We start from the raw sequence: 20,398 nt of genomic DNA on the forward strand, positions 1-20,398 counted from the left end.
ATATATATATATATATATATATATATATATAATGGCATAATACATATATTAAACTCTAAATTTGGTTTCAAATTTTAACTTTAACCTCAAACTTTTATATTGCACAAATACGCACTTTAACTATCCTATCTTTCAATAAATAAACATGTGATTCCTACCTGGCAAAATGCGTGAAATGCACACATTATGTGCATTATTTATTGAAAGATAGGATAGTTAAAGTGTCTATTTGTGCATTATAAAAATTTGAGGTCAAAGTTAAAAATTAAAGCCAAATTTAGGATTCAATATATTATGCCTATATATATATATATATATATATATATATATATATATATATATACCCCTTCACTTTTCATAACCAAAATAAATTTAAAAAATGAAGTATTTTCCTACATATGTCGTCCTTCTCTCCCTAGTGTTTTCTTTCTCAACAAAATGGTATGGTAATTAATGCTACTATTATTTTAAATTTTATTATAATTTTGATGTGTAATATTATATAATAATTTTATGTATGCAGAAGAAATAGGAGTTGGAATTCGAAAAATAGAGGCTGGAATTCAAAACTATATTAATACTATAGTGAAATCTTCTATGGAATTTGTATAACAGGTCACATTTGCAATTAAAAATGTCAAAGACTTGCTAGTTTAATTTCTTTGCTATTTATAACGTTTTATAAATGAAACAAAATGCATGTTAAGTACATGATATAATGATCTCTTCTTCTTTTTTGTAAAGTATTTACTTCGAATAATAATAAGTGATCCATCCGTGGATTTGTATTTGTTTCCTCTTTATTACACACTTTTCTTTTAAATTTTGTATTCTAATGTTTACAAGAGGAGGGAGTTATCTAAAATTAATTAAGCGATTGGGCATTGCAAATTCATTTTAGATTTTGTTTAGTTAGTTCGTAAAAAATATAAAAATAAATATGTACTAGATGGTAGTGGCCCGTGCACATGATTTTTGAACTTTTTCAAGGTAAAATATTCAAGTATATATACCAAATCAAAAGCATTTCTTCTTCTATCTTTTCTGGAATATCCTTCAATTTTATCTCGATCTTGTGGAGCTCTCCCTTGCTTTAGAGACGGGACTTGCTAGGTAATGAAGTGATTCGTAAAGGTAAAAAGAACTTGTGTTAACCAAACAGAATAGTCAAGTTGGTCTTAATCTTGTTGAGATATTCCTAAGATCTCGACCTTATTGAGTTCTTTAGATTGATAGTTTCTATTTTGATGCTTCTTTAATTGTCTTCAACTTTTGAAAAGAAAGTATTGTAGTGCGTCTCCAATTTTTTTTTTTTGTACATAGCATCATTTTTCTTCTACTCTATCGTAATGAATCAATTTGTCCCTACCAAAATCATAGTAATGTTTGCGCAATTTTGAACGCATATCATTTCCTATGACCAAGAGCTTGTATTTATCATATCGGAATGAAATTGTGAGAAAAGCTTTCCAACCTGCACAGATAGGACTATCATTTATACAAACATATAATTTACTTGCTCATCAAATATTTCTTTAGCCCTATCAAAATGCAACTATCTAAGTTATTTCTCAAGAAAATAACAAACAATATGATATGATGAATGACACTAAAATATCCAACAAAAAAATAATTTAAAAAAAATCGCGTAAAAAGTATTGCAAATTAATAAGTTATAATGAAATTGGTTCGTTTAAGTCGATATGCGATTTGGTTCGTTTTTGTACACCGCTAATATTAGTAAACAAATTTTATGAAAGGGAAGAGAGATACAGTAAATAATCTATATTTAAATATGTATCGTATACTTGAAATGTTTTAAGTTATAGAAGCAAATTTAAGCCTAAAGAAACTACACTGATCAGATATTTTTTTAATATTATATACACCTTTTATTGCATAGAGTACCATCCATATATTGCAGTGTTAGTTACTATGAATAGTGCAACTGGAGAAGTTAGTTAGTTAGTGAGTTTGTTACAATATTAGTTAAAGTTAACTATGGTTGAGTTAGATTAAATAGAATAGAAGGTTATGAGTAGAGACTATATAAATAGCGTAGTGTCAAAATTGTGTACAGATAGATACATCATTTTTTTTTCATGAATCAAAGTTAAACAGTTTTCTCCCCTGTGAATCCATAACGTTGATTCACCATTGTTGAATCTCATCAAGTCATTGTTTCTTTCCATTTTGAGTCTTAATGCCTCGTGCCGGAAAAGCTAAGAGGAAATCTGTTTCAAAACTGAACAGATATGCTGAGTTATCCCAACTTGCCGCTTCTGCTTCTTCAAAGGGAAAGGGATCCTCCAATGGCAAAGAAAAAATACTAAAAGAGATGGAAAAAATAAAAAAATGGATTAGAAGCAAGAAGAAGTTAATCGCTGAAACTGCAGAAAACATGCGGATTTTGAAACAAGTTTCCTACCGTGGTAGCGTCAAAATAAAGTGCAAAGATGAAAACACGAAGTCAAGCATGAAGAAAATCGCGGAAAAAGCAGACTTTAAACTGCTTTAGAACAGTTCGATGAAAGGAGTGATCGGGGAAAGAGTGTTTGTTATTCTCTCAATTACATTTGGTAACTGGATTCATCTTCTACTTTCAGATTCATTAAAGAGTGTTTGTTATTCTCTCAATTACATTTGGTAACTGGATTCATCTTTTACTTTTAGATTCATTGATTTTTGAGTGATTCGTTGATTTTTGAGTGGCTATATACGAAAGTTCCTCAATTCCCTACTTGTGTTCAAATTTGATGCTATGAAAATTGTTTCCTTTGGTAGGCAGTTCAATGTTTGTGTTGGAGAATCATGTTATGCCTCTCCTATTCTCTCTTATATTTAGGTAATGAAATAATTTGAATCCATGGGGGGAAAAATGACGCAATGCTCTATTTCAATCAATTATATATATATATATATATATATATATATATATATATATGTACGGTTAAATGAAACAGTAGAGAAGATAGCATCATAATAATAAACAAAATCTGCCCTCTAGATACATATAAACAAAATTACAATATGACCAACTCAATAGCTTGAGGCACTTCACGTTCAAGTTGGAGTTTAGCACGATTTCTAGAAGTTTGCAACACTTTGATATTCTCAGGAGTTAAAGGGTGTGGACAGAAAATTGGCTCCGTAGGATCGATGATGACTTTCTCTAGTGCAACAGCATTTTCCAAAAAGTACCTAACCAGTTCAAGATTTAATACGCCGCTATAAATCCCCCACAATTTGACCACTTTGAGATGAGGAAGCGGCCATCTTATGCCCTTCTTACACTTTCTTTTCTCCGTTAACAGACTTGATGTCACCTGGCGTAAATAAGTAGAACACAACTCAAAACAACAAAAAATATAATAAGAAGATGCAAAGAAAGACTCAAAGGAACAAAAAGGATGATGGACATGGGGTTCTCCATTGCCTGCCAGTTTTTTTCTTTTTGCTTTGTAATTATCACTTAGTAGTAATAAAATATTTACTTACCCAAAAAAAAAAGAAAAAACTATAGATGTAGTGGTTTTAGCAAATGAATGTTTGGAGTGTTGAATAAGGATGAAAATAGCTAGAATTATTTCTAAGCTGAACTCGAGAAATGCATACTACACTCTATTCAGGTCTATGGATCCCATCCTCCGGCATCAAAACCGGGACTGCATCCAAATAGGTAACTCCTCGGGCAAAGCCTTCCTTACTATGAGCACCCACCATTTATCTTCAAGTTCTTGCCTCAGATGAAAACATAGGGTCAAGCAAATCCTGACCAGGCAAAACAACCATATAAATAGTCATTGACAATCTTACTGGAGCTATGAATTAATAAGGTTCGCAAATGGATAGACCATTGGCCTAACTCAACCACAGAAACTAGATCATGATTCTGGAGAGGACGTTGGAAAGGGGTGGTCGAAATAGTGGTGGTGACTGTGTCTGAGCAATTTCTGGTAGGGTCCGGAATGGGTGGTGGCCTAGNATGTACATTAACCAGTGTCGGAACATTCTTAAGCATTAATACCCTTCCTGATGAAGTCCCTAATGTTACAAGGTTTGTATCACAAATTTTAAGTGATTCTACATTACGGCAGTACCATATCTCCAAGTGCCTCAGGTTGAGGGACGGACCAACGACTTCCAAATTTACCAATGTTCCTGATTCATGAACAACCATAGTTTCAATAAATGGACAATTGTGTAGAAAGAACTCGAGAACTTGTCCCGTCACATTTACGGATTTCAATAGCAACATTTTTAGAGACTTGAAATTCTGCTGGACAAGTGGGTGTATTTGGAGTTTATCAGAATGAGGTTTAGATGAAGATGAGTGAGCAGAATCACCAAGACCAAGGAGCCGTGCCGGAAAAGCATAACAGTTATTAAAATCACGAGGATAGTCTTCCTCTATACGTAAGTCTAACTCTAGTCTTTGNGCCTAGAGTCATTTGGTTGGGTTTTGGGATTCCACCTTCGAACACTCATAAAATAAGTAGCATCTCTTGATTCTAACAACATTGTATAATCCCTCATCTCTGAAACCTCTACTCCAGTGCATTCCTCCTTTACCAGCCTACCCAGCCCGGCAACAACATACCTCTAAACTCTCTTAGACCTTGGTTTTCTGTCCGTCTGACATTAACCAGCATAATTATTACAAGAAAGTGGGTTTATTGAGAGCGTAATAGTCATTTGGCAACTGAAATTCATTATACCACACCATACAAGTTGTTGAGGTACACAGTAATTCAATAGAAGTATACAAGAAACTAGAGGAGCGATTGTTATAGGTAATAATTCAAAGTGCATTGTTGATACTGTTGTGTACTGTTTATTGAATAACGACACTTACTTAGAAGTTGGGAATTATATATCGTCACAGTCAAGCGAGTTAACAACAATGCAAAAGTACCATGTTTTCAAGATTAGCTTATGACAATTGTTTCAACTCAAGCTCAACTGCTTCAATAACTAAGATACTCAAGAATCAGCATCAAAAACTCCATGAACCAGAATCGCTAAAAACGAATAAATCAAACTTCCGTACCAGCCAAATAGGAAAAAGAACTCAAAACATGATACTTACTTGTATTTCAAATTCCTTCAACTGTGGGGCAGCCCTTATTATAGATGTGCAGCCTAAGAGGCTCTGGCCTTTCCATCTCAATGTACATCTGAATGTGATGAAAACAAATTTCTTGAGCTTCGCAAGTATAGGAAAATTGTAATGCTCCAATTCTTCCTGCGGAAGTTCAAACTACATAGAAGGTACCAGTTAGGTGCTAAGCTAGTAAAACAAGCGTAGATAGACTCAAGTTCTGTTCACTAACCAATGAAAAACAAGCATCTAGTGTAAGGACCTCCAGCTGAGAGAGAACGCAAGAAAGATGAGAGGATATGTCATTCAATAAATGAGTGTATGGCACACACAAAATGTGTACATTAACCAGTGTCGGAACATTCTTAAGCATTAATACCCTTCCTGACGAAGTCCCTAATGTTACAAGGTTTGTATCACAAATTTTAAGTGATTCTACATTACGACAGTACCATATCTCCAAGTGCCTCAGTTTGAGAGACGGACCAACGACTTCCAAATTTACCAATGTTCCTGATTCATGAACAACCATAGTTTCAATAAATGGACAATTGTGTAGAAAGAACTCGAGAACTTGTCCCGTCACATTTACGGATTTCAATAGCAACATTTTTAGAGACTTGAAATTCTGCTGGACAAGTGGGTGTATTTGGAGTTTATCAGAATGAGGTTTAGATGAAGATGAGTGAGCAGAATCACCAAGACCAAGGAGCCGTGCCGGAAAAGCATAACAGTTATTAAAATCACGAGGATAGTCTTCCTCTATACGTAAGTCTAACTCTAGTCTTTGAACTTTCCTAGAAAAGGCAAATTCAAGCCATTTATCAATATCATACTGGGCGTATTTGTCTAAATCAAAACAAATCCGAAATTGGCTGAGTGTTTGCTCTTTACACATTTGTAAAGTAGAGTTGACCCATCTCAGATACTTCTTCCGTAGCTTGTATTTCGAGGCTACTTCATCCAAGGGTTCTGTAGCATCAAAATCAAGCCTATCAATACATGTCCACAAACTTCGCCAACGCCTTGAGAGGATACTTGTGTAAGATGCTTCTTCAACAGTAAGAGAAGACAGTATATATACCAGAATTTCATCAGGTAACTGACTAATACGATCTTCTGCAATACAGACTCCCTGAGAAAAAAAAAACAATTGACAATCGATTCTTAAATAACAACAACAGAGTGAAACTCACAAACTGCTGTGAGGCAAATCAACTAGATAGGGAGAGGAAAGTTGTCACCTTTTTTAGAACAGATCGTCGCTGTCTTTTTTTCCCCATACAGAGAGAGTAGCACTGATTTCTACAGGAGTGAATTAAGGGAATGAGATAAAGTTTGTATTTTTAATTCGTCGAATAGAATGAACTAACAGAACAGCAAATAAAAAGGAACCAACATGGGTTGTGGTGGTTCAAGCCGAGGGTCATGTTGGAGCGGGCTCCGTACACCGGCGGCGGGGAAAACATATAAAAAGGGAGCCTTAATTACAGTTTAGAGTCTATACCACCTAATGCACAACAATGAAGATAAACTGTACCTGTGATCGGAAGAAGAAAGACAAGTGCTGATGACGGCGACAGAGTTGTTCCTCCCTGGCAGGGGTGGTGTTACCAAGTTTGCCGGGAAACGATGTTAGAAGAGGAAAATACTTTTCACAACAAAAATAAATTAAATTTGTCTATATATATTAGTTTTAGGTACATATTTATTTTTGAAATTTATTTATGTTAAGGTATACCAGATAATGAAAAGTAGGAGTACGTAGTTGTGTACTATTTGGAATAAACTGAAAATTAAATCCAATTCAAATTTGGATTAGTTTTTAAATTTTTGATTTGGTTTTGGATTTATATTTTTACTTTTCTTGATTTTTTAATTTAGTTTTGGATTCAGAAAAATAAAAATAGAAAAAACAAAATAACCGAATTATATATATATATTTTATATTCATAAGTTTTAATTAACTTTTTTTTTTTTTGGATGTGCACATAAATTTATTATCATTTTATAACCAATATTATTCCATCGAAAGAACAACAACAATATAGGTAAAATAACACATTAATTATATACTTAAATTTGTTATTAATTTTATTGTGATTATAATTCTTTAAACATAAATTATTATTTTTTCATATTTTACTATTGAAATTAGATTTTGCTTTGAGATAATAGCAAATATTGAGCGGAATTAAACGAGTATCACATTACAAGCATCGAGTCAATTCGTTTCAAACTTGCCCTCAAAGTTATTACGAGGTCTACCGTTTCAATTTTTAATTGCAATATATCATCTCATCGGAGCTCCGGCGACAAATACTTATCAAAGGGCATGTTATTATATATCAGGAAAAAATCGTCTATTAATATCCCCTTCACAGGGCGTACTATTATTGTTGCTATTTTTATTTTTTCATGGAGTTGATTTGCCCAAATTCCTGGTGAGTGTTTCCTTAATTTTATCTTCAATTATATCTGTTTGGCACAATACCTGCGATTGAGCTCGAAATCTACGTATGGAATTGTTGAATTTGGTTTATTATGTGTAGGTAGAGGTTCTAGGGTTTGGAACAGTGGAGATGACGAGAAAAACGAGCTGTTGTGGTATTTGTGAGAATTCAAATCTACCTTCCGTTTGTACTCTTTGCGTCAATTACAGGTGATTCACCAAATTTAGTTTAAATGTTAAGTTCCTCGTAATGGAAGTTTGATGGGTGGGGGTTGCAAGATTCTAATTGTGGCGATGATATGTTTTTGGCAGATTGAATGAGTACAGCACTGTGTTGAAATCACTGAAGGGTAGGAGAGAAGCATTATGTGGGCAATTAAGTGAAATACTCTTGGCCAAGGTTTTCCCTGAGAAAAGTTCTTTCTTGTTATGCCTTCAGTTTATATCACTTGTGTTTTTATTACTTTCTACAAGAAGATGCAATTATCTGTAATTGTTTCTGAAAGAGTTTCCAAATGACAATGGAATACTTGATCAATATTGTTTGTTATATCCAGGAGAATGAAATCGTAGTTGAAGATATAATACATAAGATTAATGTTGAATTGTTCAAATGGAGGAATTTTCATGACTCATAAGAGTGCTATGCAATAGGAAGATGCTAAACAAAATAAAACAAAGGTTTTGTAGAATGGTTGTAAGACCGTCAATTTATCTGGGAGTGAATGTGGGGCAGTAAAGACTCAGCATATCCATAATGTGTATGTCGTATAAATGCAAATGTTAAGATGAATATAAAGTGACACAAGATTGGATAAGATCAGATACGGGCATATTCGATAGAAGGAGGTGCAAGCAATACACACGGAGGATAAGATCAGATAAGATAGCTTTAGATAGTTTAACCATGTTTTACATAGACCATGTGTACCGTCCCGTAATGCATCAATATGATGATTATAGGTGAAAAAAGGGATGAGATGTATATAGAACTACTCTTAAGGGAAGTTGGAAGTTGTCTAAAAAGACCGATAATCTCTTCGGATCCATGTCATCTGTAGGGATTATTTATTAAAAAATTGGACGCCCAACAGGCATGAAGGTGTAGGGAAGATAAAAAATCATATGAGCAATAACTACCTGTTGGACTTAATGAATTGTTGTTGTTTCATTCACTTGGTTCCAACTTTGAAATGAAGGTATAAGGAAGATCAAAAGTTGTATGTTAGTCAAACAGAGGTGTCTCACAGGAGTGTAGTTCCATGACGTCCGATATTCTTAGAGCTTTTCTTTTCATAGTTTTAGACTTGTACATCCATGTAAATATAAATAAAGAGCCTGGTTTTAGAGGACCCGCTGTATATTTACCATTCTCAAAAAGAGAAGTTCTAGAGGACTAATATTCTTCTTTTTTCTTTTGGAATGAAATAGACCCGAATAGGAATGATTTGGTCTTGAAATCTTTGCTCCAAAGTAGGTATATGTTCTAAGCAATGCCAGGTTGCTATGATCCTTTTTTTGATAACAAAAATGCTTAACACAGCCTTGTTAAACAAATGAAAATTTGTTGGGATTGTTGTATTTTGATTTGCCGCCTGTAGGCCTGGCTATCTTAGATTACTTCTGGTATAATGAGCTACTGTCGTGTTTTCCTTCTAGTTTTTTTTTTCTTTTTTTTTGAGGAAATACATAAAATCCCCCTTAAATTTGTCTGCAAAACTCACTTTAGCATTGTAACGTTAAGAATGTTTAAATACCCCCTTAGAAAACTTTCCTGTGAATTAAGTAATGTATTTTTACTAGTTATTTATGAAAGAGAACTCTTACCACGTATACCTGTAGCTGAAATTTCTGTTCATGTACTTCCTCATTATTTTGATTTCGACATTTTGATCATATACAGGGCAAGGCCGACGATCAACTTAGTTGGAGGGTGCCTCGGAATGAAAAATTGGCAAGATTAAGGGAAAAACTCCGACAGCAAAAAGAGCAAGTTTCACAAGGTCCTTGGTCCTGTCAATTAATGGCAGCTGTTCAATTTGATTTTAATTCATAACTTAACCTCTGGCAGACTAATACATATATTTACAGGGAAGGCGAAAATTGAGAAGATGTCTCATGACCTGAAAGTGCAGTATGAGTTGCTAGGATCAGCTACAAGGATGGTATAACTGAATCTTTCTTTTGTTAATTACATTTTGTTGTGGATAGTTTGATGAAATAGCCCACTGATGACTGAATCAAATCGTAGCTGGAAAAAAATCGTGCGGAGCAACTTGAGAAGTTTTATCCTAATCTTATCTGCACTCAGAATCTTGGACATGTGAGGAATTCTTCTTCTTTGAAACTCTCCAATCCGAAATTTTCCATTTACTAATTCTATTTTATTGAAACTGCAGATGGCAATTACCTCTGAGCTTCTTCATAAACAGTCTGTGGTTGTAAAGCAGATTTGCAAGTTATTCCCTCAACGTCGTGTAAGTCTTGAGCAATTATATATGCTGGTACCATTGGCATGCACTATTTAATCCAAATTACAGAAAATGGAATGATTTACATTTCTTAACCCTATAAAAGACTACAGTGAATGGATGAGTCTTAGTATGGTACTCATTTTGAGAGGCTATCCTTATTATATATGTGCTTTACTACCTTTGAATTGGTGAGACACTCATCTCCTTTTTTTCAATCAGCAAACTCTTGATATTCTTTAACTTGAAGTAAAAATATGGGAAGATAACGGTAATAGGCTTCAAAGGGGGGATTGCACCTATCAAACTCCCCTGCTTCCCTGTTGGTTATATAAAAATAAAGGATTATTTCAGCTCCAAGGTTACATGTTTTGATCATGTGGGTCCTTCATTTCTTGAAACATAGTATCTGACACTGACTATTGTTGAGATTATGAATCTTACCTTGTTGGTCTTCCATAAATGCTGTACAGAGTGTTTGTTTGGCCCTTACAAATTCCACCATTCTGTTTTAAATTTACATCCTCCTCATATAGAAGTTGTGATTGTTTTAGGAAAAATAAAAATTAGAGTTGACAGTTTTTCATATGCTATCGGGTCATCTTGTTAGTGTATGGGTGTAACTTTGTATCACTCAGGAAGAAGACTTGGACTGTGTATGCTTAGTAATCTTGCCGTTAGGTATTTATGATAGCCCCAAAAGAGGTTTTTTGACTTTAAACTTTCTTTTTGTGTTGACTATCTACTTGGGGCTCATTTGTGGTTCTATACAAATCTTGTGTTGCAGGTAACAATTGATGGAGACAAAAAAGATGGATCTAGTGGCCAATATGATAGCATCTGTAATGCAAGGTTGCCAAAAGGACTTGATCCTCATTCAGTTCCATCTGACGAGCTGAGTGCTTCTTTAGGGTAATTTCTTATGCTTGATTAACACATAAGTCACTTTTCCAGCTGCATAATTATTAAATTTCTGACATATAATGTGGCTTTCAAGAGTCTAAGTATATGCAGAGCCATTATACGGTGACAATGAGTTTCCTCTGTTAATTGTCATAATCTCATCTGAATGTTTCAATTTTTATCATGCATTGTTTTATTTGAACAATGTTTACATTATTGACCAGTAGTTGTGGACTATTTGATTTGGAGTGCCATGGATTTCTATCAAAGTAGATCATTGGCCACACTTTTTTTTTTTTTTGCATTCAAGTAGGACAGAATAGTGATAATCCCTATACCTGTAGCAATTATGATTTGGGTGCTTCTGTCAGGCTCCTATTTCTTTCTTTTCAAAATGTCAGGTTTTGACATTCTTCTTGCTATTTTGTGAATTTCTCACGTGTTAATTCATATACTTGGAGGTGACTGTAAATATAGGAAGGGTTTATCAAAGCCTTAGAGGATAATTGTTAGGTTTTTTTCTGGATGTGGGGATTCATTGATTAAGGTTTAAGTTGCCTTATGCTATACAAGAATTGAAGAAGGCTTTTCCAAGAACTCAAAATCAAAAAGAAATTGGAAAATACTATCATTATGATATGATCACTGGAAGATGACATACTGACCGTGTATCCCCTTATGCTCCAAGGTCTTGTTATTATGTGTAGTGGGATTGAATTCAGTTCTTCATTTTTTGGTGCTGCAAGTAAATAAATAGTTAGTTGTAGATAAGCCAAGAGTGCTATTTGCTGATTAAGGTGTGCAGAATGAATCCAGTCATTTCGAAAGCATGAGGTGAAATGCATGTGCATACATTTCTTAGGGATGCCCAGATCCCACTAGTGGGATTACGCTGGGTATGTTGTTGTTTTACATTTTCTTGGGATGTCGTTTATCTGGTGTATTTTGGAATCTTATATTTCCTCTGCTCCATTTTAATGGGACACTATTTCCTTATTTGTCCGTTCCATAAAGAATGATACCTTATATATTTGGAAATGTAACTTTAAACTTCTGGTTTTACCCTTTAATAGCATGCTGTTATAGCCACACGAATCTCATGGCATGTTTAAGATCACTAATTCCAAAAATCTTTAATTTTTTTCTTTTACTCCATGTCAAGTCAAACTATGCCATATAAATTGAAATGGAGGAAATATCATTTACGGTAGCAAATTGAGTTATGTAAAGAGTGTTTGGATTGGCTTAAAAAGTTGGTCAAACCTACTTTTAAGTCAGCTTTGACTTCAGGCAGTTTTGGCAAATATAAAAATAAACTTAAAATAAGTCAAAAATGTCTTAAAATAATGAGGAAGTGTTTGACAAGGTTAAATTTAACTTAAAATAAGTCAAAACCCCAAATAAGCTCTCCCTCTACTTTTTATTTATTTATGTTTGTTTTTTACTTTTTGACTTAAAAGCTACTTTGTTTAAGTAATCCAAACGGGCTCGTACTACTGCCATTGAAATGAAGCACTGCCTATTTATTATCCACACGTTGAGTTGATTGAGATAATCCTCCAATGTATTTACTATCTATTTGTAGAATATCAATTTTGGCTGGTTGATAACATATTCTAATGATTTTATTTTCGATGATTGAAAGCAGATATATGGTGCAACTTTTGAACCTCGTTGTTCGTTGCGTCTGTGCTCCTGCACTTCATAATTCAGGATTTGCGGTATGCTCAGACAACCTTCTGTAGTTTTTTTTTTGTAGTTGAGTCTCAAATGCCTTACATTAATGGGACTATTAGAGCTGAATAAGTGCAAAAATCTTTACTTTGAGAATTGTTGCAATTTTATTTAATGCTAGAGGTATAGCAAAACAATTTTCTAATGCCTTTCAGACCGTAGTGAATGCACCTGCCTTTTTGGCAATCCATGGCTCATAATGGTCAAAGGATAACCTGTGTTTTATCTTGAATCTGGAACAAGTTTTTTTTTAAATTCTCATGTGTCTGTTTATTACACAAGGGTTCATGTTCTCGAATATGGCAACGAGATTCTTACTGGGATGCCCGTCCGTCGTCTAGAAGGTATTTCTTTAATTGTAATGTATAAATTCATTATTCCTTCCCCATTTAAAGAGGACTTTCTTACTGATGTTACACGTGCAATGCAGCGGCGAGTACCCACTTTTTATTCCTCGCCAAAACTTTTGCTCTTCAGGTGGGGAAGCTTCATGGTACGACAGAAGTAGCAGTAATTCTGGAACTTCAAGTAACTTTGGAGTTACCTCGATGGAATCTGATAGAAAACCTCGGTTGGATTCTTCCAGTAGTAGTAGTTTCAACTATGCTTCTGCTTCCCTGCACTCAATAGAAACGCACAAGGATCTGCAGAAAGGCATAGCACTTCTCAAGAAAAGTGTAGCTTGCATTACTGCATATTGTTACAACACATTATGTTTAGAAGTTCCTGCTGAAGCCTCTACCTTCGAAACATTTGCAAGATTGTTGGCTACACTTTCTTCTTCAAAGGAAGTTCGGTCTGTTTTTTCTTTGAAGATGTCTGGTTCAAGGTACATATTTCTCGCATTTATGTATCATAGTTCTAGATCTTTTCTCATATTATTCAGTGAAAGAAATTTTCTTCTCATATCATTGGAACTTCTGATTTATTCAGCAGTGGCCTGTATTCAGTCATTCAATGCTATAATTTGTAGGGCATCCAAGCAAGTCCAACCACTGAACAAATCTGTTTGGAATGTAGATTCAGCCGGATCATCTAGCACTTTGATGGAGAGTGGACATGTGCCAGTATTGGTATAGTTTCTATCTTTGGATTCAGTTCAACATAACATAGTATTGGAATTAAAAACATTGGTACTAGTATTTTGGGTGCACATGCTCCTCTATTTTTGGTATAGGTCTTGGTAGTGGTTTCATAACTACAAAAGACATGAGCTTTTCTGTATATAATGTTTGTTTCTATTGAGCATTATATGATTGTCTACTATTCATTAGCAGTGAAATTCCTCATGCACTCTTGATGACGACAAATCTTCTTTTATCGACGTCTACAAATCTTTTCCTTTGCATTCTTTCTGTATGCAGTAGTTTATTGAAAAAAAAGACCTTGTGCTAGGGAAAGATGGACTCAATGACAATGAACTTCTATGATAAGTAGGATCTCACATAACTACATACTTCGTAACAATTGAGCTAGCTATGTATGCAAAAATAATTTCTTCCTCCGACTTCAATTGAGCAATCTTTGTGCTAATTAAGTTCTCTTGTAATTTTCAGAACTTGATTAAAAGTTTTTTTAGGGAAGCATACGTTATAGTAAGAACGGCAAAGTATAGATTTTTATTATTTTTTTAAAAAAATATTAATCCGTTCCCTTTTTAGAAGTTAGCTTTAAACTAATTTATCAAATATTTCCTCTTATTGACAAGTAATCTTCTCATTCTAAGAACTGTATATCGCTGTATCTAAAAATGGCTGTACGCATCTCCCGTGTAAATTGCCTGCAAAGTATAGATAATCCACAAATCCTGCAGCTCCAATTTCTTTAAAATTTTTTGGAATTGTTGCTGCGATTTTCAGGACGTTTCAGCGTAGTTTACTAGTGGATTTGTTTTAGTGACTGATAACTGGGGCATAACAATATGAAATTCTTTATGAACTGGCCTATTTGTGTTCTTATTAGTTTTATTGTTGCATCGATACTTTTTTTGCTTTTCTAGTATAAATAAATTTTGAAAGTAGTTAACAACAAAGCTAATTACATTAATGACTTTGCAGAGAAATACATTTGAAAAGTCTCTTCCAAGTTCTGGTGGCAATTTAATGTATGCCACTGAAGTATCCAATGTAGGAAGGAATGAAAATTTAATGGAAGACTGGGATCTTATTGAGCACCCTCCTTTTCCTCCTCCTCCATCACATACAGAAGATGTTGAACATTGGACCCGAGCCATGTTTATTGATGCAACAAAGAAATAAGCCACTTCTTGGATGGCTACTTCATTGTATATAGTGCCAGAGCTCATGAAGGTAACATGCTTATTAATAACCCTGATAGTGTGATTCTTTCAAATTTCTATAATTTTGGGGTTAATATAATTCCGTTCCTAGTGTTCGATTCTGACTAATATCTGAATTGTCTTGTTATTTGAGTAATTTTGATAATACATATAGACAATACTAGCAAATCCAGGCTTATTTGCTGAGTTCGCATGCTTGCATACTCAATCTTCTGGTCTTTCGTAGTGTCTGGGTTCTTTCTTCACGCTTAGCTGTAAATATACGTTCATGATGTGGCATTAAATGTGTTTGTATGGGTGATGTATATCTGCTCGATACTAAACCTCTTGATGATGGCCTTTTTGTTTGAAACCGTAGGAAGTTTAGAACTGATCATGGGTATTAGGCAAATAAGAAGTGCTGGAAATCATAAGTGATCATCATGTTGGCATCTCTAAAGCATTTTGTTTTTCACCTGTTTGATCTTCTTCTTTTGACTCTTCAGATTTAATTATAAAATAACTTCCCTTTTTTTTTGCTTCTCGTGCTTCATAGACATCCAAGGACGGAGAGATGTTTCTGAGCTTCACCAGTCTCTTGGAGGAAAATAGCTTGTAAAATTGACTTTTAAGTTCAACATTCATGAATTGTAAATAGTGTGAAGGTGGTTTTAGCTTCGTGTATGGGAACTGTTGGATCTTTATTTTACTAGCACCAGCTTTATAGAAAGCGTGACGTTGTTGCACTGAAGCAAAACACACCCATGGTTTGAAGACAAATATGCTTTCACCACTTCCCCCCTTCCCCCTCCTCTGGTTGCAAAATCGATCTTCTATGACTGTTAGCTCGAGATCCTCAAGTCATGGTAAGATCACTAAATACATGTGGCCTTTTAGTTCAAATGTATAGTTCAAAAGGCTTTCATCATTGTATTTTATAAAAGTTAACATCCAAATAGAATAAGATGGTTTTGCTTCACATCAAAAGTGTTGGTTCTTGTCTAGCTTTAATCAAAAGGTGGACCTATTTTAATTTGAAATGAAGAATCGAATACCTTTTCAACAACATAATTTGAAATGATGATACTCAGAAACTATTGATTAATTTATCCATTAATCAAATGATGATATTCAGAGCTGAGTATTATATCAATGATTTCGTAGATTTTCTTGATCTTGTGTGCAAGTAGAAACTATTGGTGATAGATAATTTACTTGTTAACGAGACATGTTAAAAATTGAAGGGAGAATCTTGTTTGCTCAAATAAAAGCTCCAAAGTTGTTGATAACTTCAAATGCAAGGTAATTAAAAAGCATAATGGATGATTCTCCTTGTCAAGTTAAACTAACTTCAGGTGGTCATTTGTTCACTTCTTCCTCTTCTTTGGAGGTTGGATAGCTTCTTCTTCTTCATCCTCTTCATCATCATCTTCTGGATCGTCCTCTACGACTTCTTCTTCACCCTCTCCTTCATCATCATCATTGTCATCGTCGCCGCCATCATCGTCGTCGTCGTCACCGTCATCGTCATGACCTTCTTCACCACCATCCTCTTCATCTTCTGCATCTCCATTCTCCTCACCTTCTCCATTGCTTTTCTTGGCATTTCCTTTGCTTTTGTTTCCATGAACTCCTTCATCAGAATACTCTTCTTCACCCTCCTCAAAGCCTTCATTTCCATTCTCATCGTTGTCGTCTCCATCTCCACCTTCCTCATCAGCATCAACTACTTTGGTTTGCTCATCATTTGTGTTCTGATCTCCCTTGACTTTGGTCTCAATTGCCAACAGTGGCACACCATCCTGGAATTATTTAAAGACATCACTATAAATGAATATTCTAGGAATATAATGAAATGTTCATGAACTATACTTGATTTTTCACCTTATTGGCTAAGGGTTTCTGTCCCCACCTTGTAATTCCTTTTCTCTACCCTTTAGTAAAGTAGTTTGTTCAAGCCCATAGATATTCATCACTCATACTATACAAATTCATTGCACAAGCCCAAGTGCATCAATGTTTTCCTAGCTAGTGTCCGATATTCGTATTGAGCACGACTAAATCTAGATTCACGCCAGAAAGTCTCGACTCCCACCTTATGAAGTAAAACGCTCCCTAACAAAGGTGAAGCCCAAACGGAATCGAACTCAAATACTCAACTGAAATGAGCCCATATTGCATACTTGGGCTTATTGCAAATTGGACCTGGACAGATGGGACAATTTAAAGCCCAAGTTCACAGCTAAAAAGTATGAGCCCAAAACTTGGACCATCCCCTACTATTTGCAGTACATGTATTTATTGCTATGTTAACTGTGTGAGGCCATCCCAATAAGTAAACATATTAATCATCTACATAATATAATATTAATCATCTCTTAATAGAATATTCCCATATAATATTCTCACAAGACTGAGTCAACCTAAAAAAACATGTTTTTACAATTCAATATTTTACTCTAACATCCTTTTTAATATTAACAGAATTTAATTATTTCCTCAAAAATACCAAATTAGTAAACTAAAATTAGTCCCACTGTAAGAGGCAGAAGTTGCAGCTTCTATTTCGCAGAAATTAATATAATTGGCAGTATATTTAGTGGGGCCCGCATTCATTAACTAACCCCCGGAACCCAAAATGACATATATAAGCCAAATTAACATTCCGTTTCAGTTCCGAACACGAGAATAAACCCGTACCGTTTAGGCGCACGTTAGTAACTGCACACGTTGAAAAAGTAGTGAGGAAGTTAACGCTACGCAATCCTATTTTTAGATATTATCTTCTCGAGTTTTTTGGGTCAGCTTGGCGGTGGATAGATATTTTAAAAACTTCAAAATGAAGTTTTCATAATTTTTACTTCAAATTACTCATTTTAAAAAAGAAGTACTAATTTGTATTCACATTCAACCGTAATTTCAGTACTCAAATATCATTTTCAATTCACATGATTTTTTTTTTTTCAAATTCACAATTTCTATGGCTGAACATTTCTCCGCTTTTTTATAGATTCTATATTTAAACTAAAAAATTAATCAAATATATATATATATATTAATTTGTATATTCCTCACAAAATTAATTTTAACATTATTATCGAAATTTAAAACCCTCAAATTTTAAATTCAGACTACGCCTATAACGGATAGGGCCTTAAAATCTGAATATTACATGTGGAAAACTAAGTTTCTGCAGAGCGGTTAATCCCAAAAAAAAAAAAGGATAGAGAAAAGAAAAACATGGATTTCGACTACTTCTTTGGGTTTACTATTTTAAATTTTAAATTTCTTTCACTGAAAAACTTGATACTGACCCGAAAATATTAATTCATGATTAGAAATGTGTTTCAATATTATATATACACTATTAATTCATTTAACCACAATCAATAACTAATATTATGAGTTGAATTTCCACTCATCATGTTAAAACATTAGTATAGTTTTTTCTTAAAAAAAAATATAAAACACAGGATATAAGTTTTTCCAGGTTAAAAAACTGGCAAATTTTTAACTGAAGTACTAACCTGAGTGGAGGGTGAAAGCGTGGAAGCGCACGTTAGCACAGTGTTGTTAAGCATAATCTCCATTTGTACGGTCAATTAGTTTTCCACTCCACACCTTCACACCAACAACAAATCATATCGACCTGACAGTTAACATCGACTCATCTGGAAAAATTATCATCCATAATTTTCACAATTGAAAAAACCAATACAGTAATATATAGTCAAAAAAACGGTTATTGAAACAAAATTTAACCTATCATACACCGATCAGTTTTTTTTTTCTAAAATGACAAGTCACAGAATTCTAAACTTGAAGATCTACGAAGAAGGATGAAGATAACTACTATTACTTCAAAAAAAAAAAAGTTAATGTTATAAGCAAAAGTGTAAAAAGGAAATGGAAAATTCCGGCGACAAAATAGAAAATTCCGGCATTTTCCGGGAAAATGTAAGCTTTAGTGAGAAAATTGTTACCTGAGAAAAGATGAGAGAGAAAAAATGGTAAATTGGTAAGAGAGTATTACGCAAAGTTAGATTAAACGGAGGAAAATAAGGAGGCAGCATCTAATGCTTCGTTCCTACTACCCATTGGTGAAATGCGTGGGTCCCACTTCTCTACCCTTATATTTTTGGAATAGTTACATATTGGTCCTTGAGGTATCTTATAATACAAGTTGTATCCCAATTGTAGAAAGTTGTTAGAAATTTCAATTGTGGTTTTTCTAATTTAATCATATTTCTTGGCATGGATCTTTTTCTATGGGTTAGTTGAAAAAATATGGAGATTTGTGTACCCACTAAGATACTATTTCTATTTTCGAATTTTAATTTATAAATTATAGTGATCGAGTCAGTACATTTTTCAATAAAATTTATGAAATACATGTTACTCATTGTTAATAATGAGTATCAGATAACTCTATCTATTAAGTGTTCGTTTAGATTGACTTATTTTAAGTGTTTTTAAGCCAAAATAATCTTTAAAGTGTTCGGGTAAAGTTTAAAAATGCTTATAAGCATTTATTTTAAAGTCAAAATAATACAAATAAATCAAAATCACAAGTTAGAAACCCTAACTTGTGATTTTCGACTTATAAGTTATAATCAAAAGTCAATTCAAAAGGCCCTAAGACTAGTATTTTTATTTTGACTAAGAATATGTTAATAAATTATTATACTATAGCATAAGTTATATGTATGATTCAGTCAAGGAAGAAAGATCATGGAAATGATGGGACATATAAAAATTCTTGCTATAATATAAACAACTACTATTAAAATAAGGTGAGCTTAAGAATGAAGATAGATTGATTTTTTAAAAATTAATATGTATTTCTGAGAAAATTTCTAACAAAATCCATCATACATTGCAAAGATTATTTTGTTAGAAGGGTGATTTGAAAGTAGTATGAATTTACTTGACTTTACGTTGATTTTCGGATTTTAAATATATCTCTTCTTTCATCTATTGAATTTTGATTGTCCGATATGTAAATCTTACTTATATTCTCACTCTCTCAATCTGTTAAGACTAACCTCTCTATAATTACAATAACATTTTTTCTATCGCGTTCTTCTTATGCGTTGAGCCCGACCATTATTTTAACAAAGGAAAATAAGAAAGAACACTTAAAAAGAATCTCATTAAAAAATGTTCATTGTTATTCCCACATATATTTCAATTGAACCTATGAGAAACGAAAAAATAGTAAAAATATTTTTATATTGAAAAATTACTATGAAAATTTTCATTATTTCATTAAAATATGTTTTTCATCATGTATTTTTTCAAATTTAGAGGAAAATTAATAGAAAAAATAATTTTCACTGTTTCTCGATTAAAAAATTTCTTGTGTTTCTGATAGTGTGAGTCTTCAATCAGAAAATTGAGGTTAATTAACTTGTTATGACCGATTAATTTACATCAATATCAATTTTGTCATTCTAAGT

The 20,398-nt window shown here is 33.5% G+C and overlaps 3 protein-coding genes across 4 annotated transcripts; 1 reads left to right on the forward strand and 2 right to left on the reverse strand.

Annotated features, from left to right (window-relative positions):
* Nucleotides 1-3,023: 3,023 nt before the first annotated feature.
* Nucleotides 3,024-6,384, reverse strand: LOC107017005 (putative F-box protein At1g49610). The gene is made up of 5 exons (XM_015217296.1): nt 6,346-6,384; nt 5,481-6,236; nt 5,334-5,369; nt 5,090-5,245; nt 3,024-3,326 (listed from the first exon to the last, which is right to left on the reverse strand). The coding sequence occupies exons 1-5, from the start codon at nt 6,382-6,384 to the stop codon at nt 3,024-3,026; spliced, it is 1,290 nt and encodes a 429-aa protein (XP_015072782.1).
* Nucleotides 6,385-7,350: 966 nt separating this feature from the next.
* LOC107018268 lies at nt 7,351-15,918 on the forward strand. Its single transcript, XM_015218703.2, has 14 exons — nt 7,351-7,545; nt 7,654-7,763; nt 7,866-7,953; nt 9,457-9,556; nt 9,645-9,718; nt 9,805-9,876; nt 9,953-10,030; nt 10,812-10,936; nt 12,576-12,648; nt 12,944-13,005; nt 13,092-13,490; nt 13,635-13,734; nt 14,719-14,970; nt 15,496-15,918. The coding sequence occupies exons 2-13, from the start codon at nt 7,684-7,686 to the stop codon at nt 14,917-14,919; spliced, it is 1,452 nt and encodes a 483-aa protein (XP_015074189.1). The 5' UTR covers nt 7,351-7,545; nt 7,654-7,683; the 3' UTR covers nt 14,920-14,970; nt 15,496-15,918.
* A 218-nt stretch (nt 15,919-16,136) lies between these two features.
* LOC107015557 (prostatic spermine-binding protein-like) lies at nt 16,137-19,081 on the reverse strand. 2 transcript variants are annotated; one of them, XM_015215868.2, is made up of 3 exons: nt 18,923-19,081; nt 18,467-18,560; nt 16,137-16,741 (listed from the first exon to the last, which is right to left on the reverse strand). In XM_015215868.2, exons 2-3 carry the CDS (start codon nt 18,527-18,529, stop codon nt 16,307-16,309), a joined length of 498 nt encoding a protein of 165 aa, XP_015071354.1. In that variant the 5' UTR covers nt 18,530-18,560; nt 18,923-19,081; the 3' UTR covers nt 16,137-16,306. The 2 variants fall into 2 exon arrangements, with proteins under 2 accessions (XP_015071354.1, XP_027772144.1); XM_027916343.1 differs by having other exon boundaries at nt 18,467-18,610; nt 18,923-19,025.
* Between the last annotated feature and the right edge of the window lie 1,317 nt (nt 19,082-20,398).

This window comes from Solanum pennellii, chromosome 4 (genome assembly GCF_001406875.1).
Source record: "Solanum pennellii chromosome 4, SPENNV200".
NCBI lineage: Eukaryota > Viridiplantae > Streptophyta > Magnoliopsida > Solanales > Solanaceae > Solanum > Solanum pennellii.

Coding starts and splice junctions, on each gene's coding strand:
- LOC107018268 (XM_015218703.2), top strand. CDS start 7,684: ATGACGAGAAAAACGAGCTGTTGTGGTATTTGTGAGAATTCAAATCTA. Junction 9,719..9,804: donor TAGGATCAGCTACAAGGATG/GTATAACTGAAT, acceptor ATCAAATCGTAG/CTGGAAAAAAATCGTGCGGA. Junction 13,006..13,091: donor GCCCGTCCGTCGTCTAGAAG/GTATTTCTTTAA, acceptor CGTGCAATGCAG/CGGCGAGTACCCACTTTTTA.
- LOC107017005 (XM_015217296.1), bottom strand. CDS start 6,384: ATGGGGAAAAAAAGACAGCGACGATCTGTTCTAAAAAAG. Junction 6,237..6,345: donor GACGATCTGTTCTAAAAAAG/GTGACAACTTTC, acceptor TTTTTTTCTCAG/GGAGTCTGTATTGCAGAAGA. Junction 5,246..5,333: donor TAGATGCTTGTTTTTCATTG/GTTAGTGAACAG, acceptor GAACTTCCGCAG/GAAGAATTGGAGCATTACAA.
- LOC107015557 (XM_015215868.2), bottom strand. CDS start 18,529: ATGGAGATTATGCTTAACAACACTGTGCTAACGTGCGCTTCCACGCTT. Junction 16,742..18,466: donor CGCTTTCACCCTCCACTCAG/GTTAGTACTTCA, acceptor AAATAATTCCAG/GATGGTGTGCCACTGTTGGC.